Genomic DNA, 13,777 nt, shown 5'->3' with positions numbered 1-13,777 from the left:
ATGGCTACTTTTACACAGCAATGGCAGAACTCAGTAGTTGAAACAGGGATCATAGGGATTACAAAGTCAAAAACACTATCTGTGCCTACACTGATAAGTTGTTTGCAGACCCCTGCTTTAAGCTAACAAGCTGTACATTCTTTTCCTTTCATAACTAAATTTGGCCTGGTTTTCTTACAGTCAAGCTACCCAGTGGTATCACGTTTCTTATGCCACCATTATCCTCCCTACTACCATCGTTACAGATGTCACTATACATTGCAAGTTTACTTTTTTTTTTTTTTTAATGGTTGTGCAGGGAAGGGTTGACTCTAGCAGGCCTGGGCTACCTCAAACCTTGCACATTTTCCAAAACAGCTTGTCCTTAGGATTGGACTTTGGCCAGCTCCTGGGAGATGAAATATCAGCCCTTAGAATATTATCTGCCTGATAAGATTATTTTTGTGCCAGGCATGGTGGCTCATACTTGTAATCCCAGCACTTTGGGAGACCGAGGTGGGAGGATTGCTTCAGGTCAGGAGTTCAAGACCAGCCTGGCTAACATGACGAAACCCCATCTCTACTAAAAATACAAAAGTTAGCTGGGTGTGGTGGTGGGCACCAGTAATCCCAGCTACTTGGGAGGCAGAGGTTGCAGTGAAACAAGATCATGCCCCTGCACTCCAGCCTGGGTGACAGAGTGAGAGACTCCATCTCAAAAACAAAAACAAAATTGTTTTTGTATGTCTGAGGCCTTGGACCACACCATATAGCTTTAATCTAATTGTTTATGGTAACCATTTATGGTGAATTCCTGTTCCTCACACCTCCACAACATGGGCTGAGGTTTGAGAGTTGGTCAGCCATGCAGGTGCAGCCTGCCTGTGTGAGGAACCTCTAATAAAAACACTGGACACTAAGGCTCAGGTGATCTTCACTGGTAACACTATGCCTGTGCTGTCACATGCCATTCCTGGAAAAATTAAGCACATCTGTGTGACTCCATAGTGAGAGGACACCTGGAAGCCTTTGCTGGGTTTCTTCTAAACTTCACCGCATGCACTTCTCCTCTTTGCTAATTTTTCATCTGTATCCTTTTGTTATAATAAACTAACTGTGAGTGTAACAGCCTTTTTGAACTCTGAGTCCTTCTAATCAATCATGGAGCCTGAGAGTGGTCTTCGGGACTCCCAACACAGCTGTGTGGTATAAAATCAAAGTTTATGCTTTTCCCTTCTGGAGTAAACAATCACAATACAATGCTTCAAAGATGAAACATTTACATGAAAGTCTTCAAATTCTTTGACTGCCATTGATGACTGCAGTTGTTTATACATTATTAGCGGTAGCAACCAGTGGGGCATGAGAGTTGTTAAGGTATTCCGTGCAGTGGCATCCTGAATAGCGTCAATGAGGACAGAATTTCTCAAACCCAGCACTGTTGACATTTTGGGCCAGATAACGATTTGTGGTCGAGGAATGTCTTGTGCATTGCAGGGTGTTTTAAAGCATCCTTGGCCTCCACCCACTAGATGTCAGCAGTGAACAACACTCCCCAATCCCCACCCCCACCACCACCCAAGATGTAACAATGAAACAAATGTTTCCAGAAATTGCCAAATTCCCCTAAGAGAAAGGTCACTCCATGTTAAGAACCACTAATCCAGGACTTGGGTTAACTAAAGCATTGGTGGAAGGTAACTTGTAGGTAGAAAATGAGCTTTGGAGTCACAAAGGTAACAGCTTTGGCCCTACTCCTTAACTTTCACAGTCAGCACCCATTGGCATCGTAACTTCACTGGATCTAATTTACCTGCAAATTGAAAGTAACAACACTTCTCCTGAAAACTTCTAATTTATGTACATATATGTAAAGGTCTCAACATGAACTCTGGCATGTGGCAGACAATATTAAATGCAAATATGTTTTCATTCATTATTATTATTACTATTACTATTATTTTGAGATGGAATCTTGCTCTATTGCCCAGGCTGGAGTGCAGTGGCGCAATCTCGGCTCACTGCAAGCTCCGCCTCCTGGGTTCACGCCACTCTCCTGCCTCAGCCTCCCCAGTAGCTGGGACTACAGGCGCCCGCCACCACGCCCGGATAATTTTTTTTTTTTTGTATTTTTAGTAGAGACAGGGTTTCACTGTATTAGCCAGGATGGTCTCGACCTCCTGACCTCGTGATCCGCCCGCCTCGGTCTCCCAAAGTGCTGGGATTACAGGCGTGAGCCACCGTGCCCGGCCTTCATTCATTATTATATTCTGTGACCTCATGAAGAGAAAACACTGAGGACATGCCCTCATCTACGCCTCCTGAGGATGCTGTGTAGCAAAGCAGTGAAAAAACATGGGCTTGAAACTTAGGAAAAAAGGCCTTTATATAATAACCAGATTTTTTCATATGGTAGTTCTGTGATTTGGCCAATGAGGTAAGCTTTCCCGTAAACCTTGACTTCATAATTTGATCATGAAAATAATGGGATAGCATGTTCATAAGGATCTGAGGAGAAACAAGGTGTTCAGCACAGAGCAAGTACCTGGAAGTGGCTTGCTGTTGTTGATGGTTTGAGTTTCTCACTATGTGGACAATGGTAACTTAAAACTTCCCCTGTGAAATTTATCCAGAGTCGGATATCCAAACCTCATTCGCCTCCCATAGCCTGGATGTGAGGCTTCTTATACAAGGACTATCTTGACACCCCGTGCTTCTGGGGGGAGCAGTTCTTGACAGACTTCCCACACACAAGAAAAAGAACCAATTTACTTCAAAAATGCAGTTGTTAGCACATAAGCAAGTACTGATCTTATTTGAAGATCAAAAAACCCCACAGGCTTCATCAAAGATGAGCTGCATTCCCTCTGTGGGATCTAGAAGGACGCAGATAAAAATTAAGGCCAAATATGGGCAAGGCTGGAATAAAACCTGATAAGACAGAAGGCGGGAGGAGAGGAGAGAAGCGAAGTGAATTACAACTGAAAGGGGAGGCAAAGGTAAACAGATGTACAAGATAAACTCTTTGAAGTGGAACATTTCCAGGCTGAAAATTCTTTGCTTGGGGACTTAAATCTGGACTCTCCTGTTCCAGTTCACTGAAGTGCACTGCATTTGAATTTCGCAGATGTGTAAACTATACAAAACATCCCAGAGCCAAAGGTCATTGGTTCATGAGGAACTGCTCCTTATGGCCATTGATTTGAGTCCAGTCCTCCTGGCGGGTATGAGAAAATGTTGGAGCCAAGAGGGGCACCTGAATATTTGCTGCTTTGAAGGGCTTGGATGGTAACAGTTACCTTGTAAACCCACACTGTGCTATTTCATCCCAAACAGGGCATGCTTTATACCCAGGACTTTTTTTAGCCAAATCACCCTGAGCCCAATGCCAATCTGAATAAAATAGAGCAAACTTGTGTCAGGCACCACAGTGATCAAAGGTGGGTTCTAGACAATCTTACTTTTCTCAGATGCTATTGTATCCAAATTGTAGGAAGGGAATTGAAAAGAGGTACAGTTAAAAGTATGACTAAAAGTCATTCTCTTAACTGTAATAGACTCTTGATGGTGGAAGTGGGAGGAAAAAATGCGAGGGAGCCTTCATGGACCTTCTTTTGACCCAATTCTGAGATGAATCATGGTTCACTCTAGCCCACAGAAAACCAATACCTTTGTATGGGTAATCCAAGGTCAAATACAGTTGCCCTTTTGAGATAAGCAATCAAAGAGTGTTATAGCCACCCTTTTCATTTTTAAACTTCATACCGAGATCCAAATCCACTTTCCCATCACCTAGCCCAGCATCAAGTCATGTGATCTGTGGCCAGGTCCTTTCTGAAATGGATATAATCAATTGAGGTGACTTTGGTGATCACATGAATCTCTTCTATTTCTATTTCACAGTCTGTGATGTTCTCTGATGCTCATATTATCTGATCCTCCCTGTAACCCTAGGGTTAGCTTGTTTCAAGACCTGACCACCTTTCAAATGTGACTTTGCAGTCAGGCATGGCACATTTTTAGTTCCTGTCATTTTCTTCTCCCTCTCAAAACCAGTAATTGTTCTTTTCAGGAGTATCCATTCAGAATCTCATTCCCCCCAAATTCCACTAATAAGAAGTATCCCTAGGGGCGGTTTTTGTTATCTTCAAGGTTTTCAAGTTGGTTTACTCTGCATCTCCTTATTTTTACTTTAATTGTATGTTTCTCATCTCTGGGACCTAACTATATCTTAGATCTGCATTTCCGTCAGAAGATCTTTGCCTTTCCCTATTGATCACGTCTCATGGAGTAATTTAACTCAATTCCAATTTCCCTTTGCAGGCGGGGTGCTCTCCATCCGTGGAAGTGAGTTATGTGTGTTCAAGTGGTGCATCTTATGAATCTTGTTAAGCTTTGCTGCCTTATAGCCCCGCTGATGGAATATTTAATCACAGAAATGAGTTGGCAGATATGATATACAACGTGGGTGAGCTTTGCAGTGTGTATCTTACTGGCAATTGAGAAACAGATAAATTTACCATTTGTCAGCACCATGCTGACAACTTTGTGTAACCTTCTGTTATTTATTTTGATTTTGCTTTAGTTATTTATGAAGATTAAAGGTGCCGTAAATCAACAGTTTCATTGGCTGGATATCGTGATTATCTCTAGAAGATACTACTTTTAAAAAAAATTTATTTTTTTTTATTAGAAGACAAGGCAAATTCTCACAATGACAGAGAAAGTGTAAGAATCCCCTCTGAGGCCTATTCCTCCAGATTCTTGGAAACACTATTTTTAACGACACTAGATAACATGAGGCCTGCTACTGGGTACAGATATTCTGAGTCTACTTCTCCTCACTGCCTTGATTTTACTTAAACTCTAAAGAAGGGCCATACACATTGGCCAAAGACTTCATGACTCACCTGGATTTGTGTGTGGGGACTTACAATCATTTGTCTTGAATAAGCCTCAAGGACTCTGGAGATGATTAGATTTTAGGAGAAATTATCAATGCTGTTTTTGCTTTATAGAAAACTACCCATCTCTCCTGGGAGAAGGTTTATATTAATATATGTCATGGGATGTGCTGATGTATGTGTATCTGCTCTGAAGACTGGCACAGAATAAGCATTTAGAAAGATTTTTATAAGTATGACTTGATGAGAATTCAGAAAAGAAAAACCATCCAAAATACATTAGAACGTTCTCAACGCTTCCTCTGGAAGGCACGTGTGAGGGAGAAGGAATGTCATAATTTATCAATGCAAACAGTAATTAAAGAATGAAAGGTCCTCATTAAGTGCAATGGCTCTTCCTGCCTCCCCCCCCACCCAAGTTTGCAATAAAAACATACTTGGGGAGTCAAAACATTACATACAAAAATCAATAACTTGCCTTTTTTTTTTTTGAGACAGAGTTTTGCTCTTGTCACCCAGGCTGCAGTGCAATGGTGCAATCTTGGCTCACTGCAACCTCCGACTCCCAGGTTCAAGTGATTCTTCTGCCTCAGCCTCCCAAGTAGCTGGTATTACAGGGGCACGCCACTATGCCTAGCTAGTTCTTTCGTATTTTTAGTAGAAACAGGATTTCACCATGTTGGCCAGGCTGGTCTCCAACTCCTGAGACCACCGTCCTCGGCCTCTCAAAATACTGGGATTAGAGGCGTGAGCCACCACGCCTGGTCAATAACTTGTTATTTTATAATTAAAAGAGAAAATAAATGTTAGGGACAAGTCTACTAAATTAAGAAAATTACCTTTAGGAGAGATTGAAAATATTGATTTTAATTTACAAAATATGTGAATTTTTCATGCCTCATTCTGAGAGACAATTGGAGGCTGGGTTGTTAATTCTGCATAAGTTTCAGAAAATCAAATAATTACACTATGGGAATATTATAACATATGTCATTAACACACAACCTTATATAGAGAAATGACTAATAAGTCTGGCTTTCTATCTTAAGCAGATACAGAGCCAGCCTACTAAAAATACAAAGCAAATCAATGACAAGGTCTTCATTTCAGCTTTGAGGCACACTCGGAATTGTAAGATAAATTCAGACTATTTTTATAGCTGGGGAAATTTTAAATGCCCCATAAATTCTTAGTCATAGATCTGTAGATGTGTAACAGTAATAATTATACCTGGATATGGAAATGAATGCACTCTGCATCTATCGCTTTGCATAGGTCCATTCCATAGATGCAGGTGCCTGAAACTTCAGATTTAAGCCAGCCAGACCTTTCAGTGTTTGCAGGTCTTCAAATATTTCAAAGGAATTGCTTTGCAGTGTTAAAATTACAGCAACATGTCCCCACATTTCTGAATATTATGAGCTCTGTCTACCTACATACAAACGTACAGTTGAAAAGAGGAAAGCATGTGGATTTTCCGGATAATCCAGATAGTGGCAGCATGAAACACAGATACTCAGATTTCTCACGTAACACTTGTGAATATGGTGGTGGTGGTGGCAGCTGGAATCATACAGAATGATTATGTTACCTCTCTTCTTTCATTTCATTGGTTTGCACACAGAGCAGTAGCATGATCATAGGAGACAGTCAATTGGAATCATGACCTTTAGGCTGGGCTCATCACTTGAGGTCAGAAGTTCAAGACCAGCCTAGCCAACATGGCAAAACCGTCTCTACAAAAAAATACAAAAATGATCTGGGCATGGTGGTGGGCACCTGTAATTCCAGCTACTTGGGAGGCTAAGGCAGAAGAATTGCATGAACCCAGGAGGCAGAGGTTGCAGTGAGTCGAGATCATGCCACTGCACTCCAGCCTAGGCAACAGAGCAAAACTGCCTCAAAAAAAAAAAAAAAAAAAAAAAGGGGCCGGGCGCAGTGGCTCACGCCTGTAATCCCAGCACTTTGGGACGCCAAGGTGGGCAGATCATGAGGTCAGGAGATCCAGACCATCCTGGCTAACACGGTGAAACCCCATCTCCACTAAAAATACAAAAATTAGCCGGGCGTGGTGGCGGATGCCTGTAGTCCCAGCTACTCGGGAGGCTGAGGCAGGAGAATCACTTGAACCCGGGAGGCGGAGCTTGAAGTGAGCTGAGACCACGCCACTGCACTCCAGCCTGGGTGACAGAGCAAGATTCCATCTCAAAAAAAAAAAAACAAACAAAAAAAACCCAAAAAAACCACTAGTATCAACTGGTTGTAAAGAACACGAGTTCTGAGATGATCAAAGCCTGATTTCAAAATCTGGCCTCCTCCTGACCAGCTGAAATCTCAGAGCAGTAATACCAACTTTTTGCATTTTGGTTTCCTCATTTAGAAAATCGCCATGAGCATTAAATACATTAAACTTATCTACAGTGCTTAGAACAGTGCTGGCCCATAGAAAGTATCCAGTAAACATTAACTTACATTATAACATTTTGTCTTCCTCTAACCTAATGATCTAACTTCTGAGGCTGGGCCCTGGGCTAATCTGAATAGCTGCTCTAATGTTCTAGAAGTCATGCAGATTAATTTATTCTTATAGTTATAAATCAGTCTTAACTGTTTCTCTCGTCTTAATGTCCTCCTAAACACCCACAGATATGTTTGTGGCTATGAAAGCACAAGTAACGGGGATATTAGGTATCTTCCTGCTTAAAAGACCCAAGGGTGACTGGCAACTCCATCGCACAGGACCAGAAAAATGTAAAAATGCATTTCTCCCTCTACCACCACGCTCACATCCATACCCTTCCTCCCCACAAGAAGGCTTCTTGTTCTTCACTGGACTATTTTAGGCTGAAAATATGCACTCGGAGATGTGCATATGGACAGAGAAACTGATATTTCTTTAGTCTAACTACTCCATTCATGGGCAGTGCCTGCTGCGGTGACATGGAAGCTATTGTCTGACTTTTCAACCATTTGGAGTATTTGATTTCCTTGCAGCTTTGCACAAAGATGCATCCCAGCAATACATGCCACGTTCTGTGTGTCCCCTGAATAAACTGCCATGCCCCTGATCCCAGAAATTAACACCCCCTAAATGAACAAAAGAATCTCTTTGTCTCATAGCATACTCAGAATTCAGCAGAATATGCGGCTAACTTTGCCTTCCTGGCAAAGAGATTAACATATTCATTTTTGTTTACTAAATGTTTACACGGTGCTGGCTACACACCACTCTTCATATATTAACCCATTTAATTCTAATGAATTACTATGAGTTTGTTACTATCATCTCCATTTAACAGAAGAGGAAACTGAGGCACAGAGAGGTTAAGTAACTTGCCCAGAGTCACACTGCTGGCGAGTAGGGGAGGCAGAATTTGAACCTGAGCTGTGTAGGCATGATTTCCATGTTCCTCACTCAGCAGAGGTGTCTTCTCAGGAGGTAGGGTTTGCAATATGATCATGGAAAGCCTGACGGCTAAGGCTCTTCCCCCATAAGAGTGAACACAGCTATTTTGCAGTGTTAGAATCCCTAGACTTAACCCAGGCTCCCGGTAAAACTTATACACGAAGAACAACTCCAAACATCGCCTACGTAAAATCCAGGAATCAGTTATCCTGTTGAGCCTTTCCAGATTTACCACATTTTTTAACTTAAATTTTGTCAGACTGGTTGTTGTGCCAGAGTAGCTAACTTTTCTGTGTTCCCTTCTCATCTATAAGGGTCAGTGTTTAGTATTAGGAAAATGACTAAAGTTAGGCAGCCCAGGAAGAAACAAAGCAAGGGGTATGACTTACCGTCAAGAGGTTACTAAGGGAGTGGCTCTAGATCAACGGATTATTTATTTCTCCTTATTAAAAAGCAAGAGCCACATCAAAGAAAGACTTCTTTTAAATAGCCATGTGGCAAATCTACTAAGGTCCTAGGTATTCCATGCAGCCTTGTTCAAGAGCAAGGACACATACAGGCAGTAGTGACGGGCCAAGCCTAGGACATCGAGACATGAAACCTCAGCCACTACTGCTTCTGGGTTATGCTCTCCCAAAATTTCTAAGAGAATGGATTTCCCAGTTGAGAGGTAATTGGTGCTTAGGCAGGGAAGGGGTGAGGAGAGAGACATATTCTGGAAGGCAAAGTAGAGAGAAAAGGAATTGCTAAGGGAAATTGATTAATGAACGAAGACAGACAACTTATTAGTTATCGAAATAGGCCTTCCCTTGGCAATTCCAAATCACTTCCACATTACTGGAATAATTAAGCCAACTCAACTCTCTGCTTTGCCAGGAAAAAGAAAATGCCAACCCCAAATGGAAATGTACAGCTAAAACACACATTCAGGCACATTGAAATACAATGGGTGTGAGCAGCTCTCCATTTGTTCAATACACTATTGAACAAAGTCACAATGCTTCTTTAGGGCAAAATCAATGTGAATTGTCCTAAGGAGCAGTGGCTCCACGCTGATCCCCCAACCATGAAACTTACATGATTCCCTTGTAATTTTTAAACTGTTTTAAGCACTCTTGATTTTGCCCAAAGAAATCATTCAGAACTTGTTAGGATAGGAATTCACTTGCTTCAGGTTATTTTACAAAACTCATTCATTCTTGGCAGGCAAAGCACATTTAGAAAAGACCAAGAAGACTTCGTGCAAAGAGAAACTCTGTACCTGCATAGAATTCGGGACTGTAGACTGCACCCACAACTGGATTCAATTTCCAGCCTTAAAAGAAATACACAAAAACATTATTATCACATTTGATTCAACATCTTATATAATTGCAAATGAATCACAAATCAAATGGGTTAAAGTATCTTATTTTGTATTTTAAAATGTAAAGGAGGTGTTGTTTGGGCATGCATAAAAATACTTAAAAACCACACGTAAGAAAATAGATTTATGCCCTTCTTTGATTTTCTGCCAGTGCAAGTTAATGGAATGGAAACTACTGACCAGCCACAAGTGACCCCTTTGAAAATGACATGGTAATTAATTTTCTACTCCATCAACATTTTTTAAAACTACTATAATAATTTCAATTTTTTCTTATTTTATATATCACTGCTAGATAATCCATCACACCCCTCTGCATTAAGTTCACAAAAATTAGAAAGCTTGCATAAACAAAATTATTGGCAGCAATATATTCTAACAATTGTCATTCCTAATTATAACCTCGAGATACTAGAGAATTCCAAAGTGCTTCATGAAAACCAAAGAAAATGATATTTTATCCCCTAGAGATGTACTGTGGACTACATTTTAATGCATTCAGGAACTGTAAAAAATTCTTAATCAATGCATGATATCTAAGGTAACTTTCAAATAACCTGTATATATGATTAATGGAATGCTGTAATTTTCCAAATGTTCTGGATGGAGAGTTTTTTGTAAAATGAATCCTGGCCCTTTAGAAATCTTTACTCACAAAAAAGAGCATACAAGAATATTCTCAAATTGGAAAACACATTACATATATGCTGGGCATTATTTAGGGAACAATTTCCAGAGAATGATCACGTTTTAGGGTTTTGTGATTGTTTCCTGCTCCTGCTGGTTAAGTCTTTATAAAAGCATCCATGCGGGCCGGGTGAAGTGGCTCATGCCTGTAGTCCCAGCACTTTGGGAGGCCAAGGCAGGCAGATCACGAGGTGAGGAGTTTGAGACCAGCCTGGCCAACATAGTGAAACTCCATCTGTACTAAAAATACAAAAAATTAGCCAGGCATGGTGGTAGGCACCTGTAATCTCAGCTACTTGGGAGTCCGAGGCAGGAGAATCACCTGAACCTGGGAGGCAGAGGTTGCAGTGAGCTGAGATCACGCCATTGCACTCCAGCCCAGGTGACAGTGCGAGACTCTGTCTCAAAAAAAAAAAAAAAAAAAAAAAAAAATCCATGCAGGTCGGGCACGGTGGCTCATGCCTGTAATCCTACCACTTTGAGAGGCAAAGGCAGGCAGGTCACTTGAGGTTAGGAGTTTCCAGAGACCAGCCTGTCCAGCATGGCGAAACCTTGACTCTACTAAAAATACAAAGTAGTAACAACTAATCAGGCTGAGGCACGAGAATCGCTTGAACCTGGGAGTCAGAGGCTGCAGTGAGCCGAGATGGTGCCACCGTACTCCAGCCTGGGTGACAGAGTGAGACTCTGTCTCAAAAAGAAAAAAAAAAAACCTTGAAAGACAGAAGAGGGTAAGGTGTTTACTCCTTTGCTCTGAGTCCTTGAGCAGAGGGTCAAATACCAAAGGTCCTTTAATAAATGTTTTTGAGAAAAGGCAATGATTAAAGTTTGAATGTGAAGGAAGGTATTTTTGAAAGTAAGAACTCTCTGAGGTTTGCCGAGAAGAGAGAGGTGTGATTTTCTGCCCGACCTAAGAATAGCCCAGAGGTGTTCTTAATATCCAGTAAGGAAAACAGAGGCTCACTAACTCAACAGACAGGCCAGTATGTCTATTGAAATCCAGAACTTTCTAAAACTTAATAAGAATGTTTTCTAAGAACTTTCAGTTCCAACTTGAAGAAGCTAGGTGGTTTACAGCCCCCGAGATGATCTTAGAATAGAGTTTCTCAAAGTGTTATACTTCTATTACCTGGGAGGCATATTTAATTCCTGGGCCCCATTTTTAGAGTGACAGAAAGAAACATGAAATTCTGAGACCTATTGCCCTAGCGGTTTCTGAAATTTCATACTGACACCCTCTTCTCTTGTATTAATCACATCTTACCTTATAAGAATTTCTATAGTGATGTAAAAATAAATATTAGTTCAGACATTTCAGAATGTGTTTTATGAGTAGGGAAATGACTTCAATTTGACCAATTGAAATTCCACTGCTTCCTTTTTTTAAAAAAAGTCTAATTCCTGAGGATATGGGAATTAATATCTACATTTCAACTTAGAGTCTAAGAAAACGTACAAAAAACTAGTTGAAAATAAAGCTGCAGACATAATGTCCTTTCTTTCTAGTTTTTCACAGAAACCTAGAATTTGTAAACTCGATATGGGGTCATATTAAATGAATAATTATTAAGTGATCACTCTTCATCTTTCCACTGTTACCCATCTCATACTCTACTGATGCTCCTACCTCTTATTGGTAGTGGAGATAGTGTCTTTCCCATACTGTGCATCTCAGGTCTTGTTTCTTGAATATCCTTACTACCTTAAATACTTTCTTTTGCATATAAGACTTCCTTTTCCTTTTCACTGAAGGTATACTTATCAATGAATTTTGGTGTAGCTCTTAAAGATTATAAATTTGCCAATGGCCTCTCATTTCCTAAAAACAAAGCAAAAAATTCCAGATCTCTCAGAGGCATTTGAGGCTGCCTAGAAATCATGTTTATCTCATCTGCCTACCTACCTATCCATCTATCTACTGATCTATCTATAAACACACCTATAATCTGTCTATCCCCCTATAATCTGCTGTTTATTTCCCTCTCTTTCTGCAAGTTATGAGTTTGCCAAGTCTACACATGGTAATCTCTTCATAAAAAAGTAAAGAAAATAAATGATACTCTCCTTCTTCAGGAGATCTGTGCTATCTCATGTTTGCAAGCATTAATTGTGAGAAAGGTAATTGATAAAGTCTCCTCTACAAGAAACCAACTGGGAATCTGTGTGCTGCAAAATGAAATGCTCGGGTCATCATGGGAACATGAGTGCAGATGTCAACCTTCTTCCCATCCTTGATCCCTTCTAAACAAGGCTACTCCACTCCCACTGTAGGAAACCAAAGACCTTTCTGAACTCTGTGATGGGAATGAAAACCCAATTTCTAGTCTCCCTCTTCTCCCTCTAATCATGAAACCTGTTACTCAGCAAGTCCTTTTCCCTTCAGCAAATGGCATCTCTATCTACTTGGTTGCTCAAAATAAAATTCATCAATACTTCCTTGATGCTTCTCCTACCCTCATACCCCATGTGCAATCCATTAGAAAATCCTGTTGGTTAAAACTTGAAAAGTTCTTCCCTCCTTCTCCATTGCCACCACTGCAGACCAAGGCCTTCGTATCTCTGCCTGGACAAGTCCAACAGCAGAAATGCCCTAATTCTCACTGTCTCCTCTTCCTCCACCTTCCCCCTGTCCATTCTGGTCATAGTGACCAAAGCAATTTTTAAAAAGAACATCAGCTTTGTCATCCTGCTACTCAGAATTCAATAGCTTCTTCCCAACTTAAGATAAGCACACATGTCTTACCTTAGTCAATAAGCACACACTAACCATTAACCAAACTATTTGGTACCTCTTTGGTACCACTTCCCTTTTTCCCTGTCCCCGTCTCTCCCAGCTACAGTGACACTGGCCATTTTCATCTTTATAAAACCCCCCAAGACCACCGTATATCAAAGTCTCTTTGTATCCACTTCTCCTTCTTCTTGGAGAACTCTCTAGCTTTTCACAAAGTCGACTTCATGTTATTTAGGGCTCTGGAGTCTTTTCAGAACATGCCAGTTAATGTCACTTTCCCACCTCCTCTTAGAGTTACTCTTGGATTCCATGATTCCATTCCCAGTTTTATTTTCTGCATTGCCGTTAATGCTATTTGGATTTAGCTTCTTTCTTTGCTTGCTCTTGTCTTTTATAACCATTCTCCCTCATTAAAATTAACAGTCAAGCAAGCAAGACTGCTGTCCAACATGAATCTCCAGCACCTAAAACGTTGTTTGGCAAAGTAAGAATTCCATAAATATTTACTTGGTTTTTCTCTAAAGAAACTAAAGGAATATAGTTTTCCCTAATAGACCAATTTTTTTTTTTTTGGCTCTGATTATGTCTCCTTCCAATCTTCAAGGACCTGCTTCCTTCCATAGACTATACATTAAATAAAGAAGAATCCTGTTAGGGATGACTGTTGTCCCGGTTGCTTAGTTGAAATTACTTTTTTTGAT

General features: G+C 40.6%; 1 protein-coding gene across 50 annotated transcripts in view; it reads right to left on the bottom strand.

Annotated features, from left to right (window-relative positions):
* Nucleotides 1-13,777, bottom strand: part of RBFOX1 (RNA binding fox-1 homolog 1) — a 2,494,239-nt gene that overhangs the window by 96,442 nt on the left and 2,384,020 nt on the right. For all 50 annotated transcript variants that reach the window (XM_063655277.1, XM_063655281.1, XM_063655270.1 and 47 more), the window contains one exon: nucleotides 9,551-9,604. In XM_063655277.1, the coding sequence (XP_063511347.1) occupies nucleotides 9,551-9,604 (54 nt within the window). The remainder of the gene's footprint in view (nucleotides 1-9,550; nucleotides 9,605-13,777) is intronic.

Source organism: Pongo pygmaeus, chromosome 18 (assembly GCF_028885625.2).
Source record: "Pongo pygmaeus isolate AG05252 chromosome 18, NHGRI_mPonPyg2-v2.0_pri, whole genome shotgun sequence".
In the NCBI taxonomy this organism is placed as follows: Eukaryota; Metazoa; Chordata; class Mammalia; order Primates; family Hominidae; genus Pongo; species Pongo pygmaeus.
Note: the sequence above shows the minus strand (reverse complement) of the source record. Positions and strands in the feature narration are given on the sequence as shown.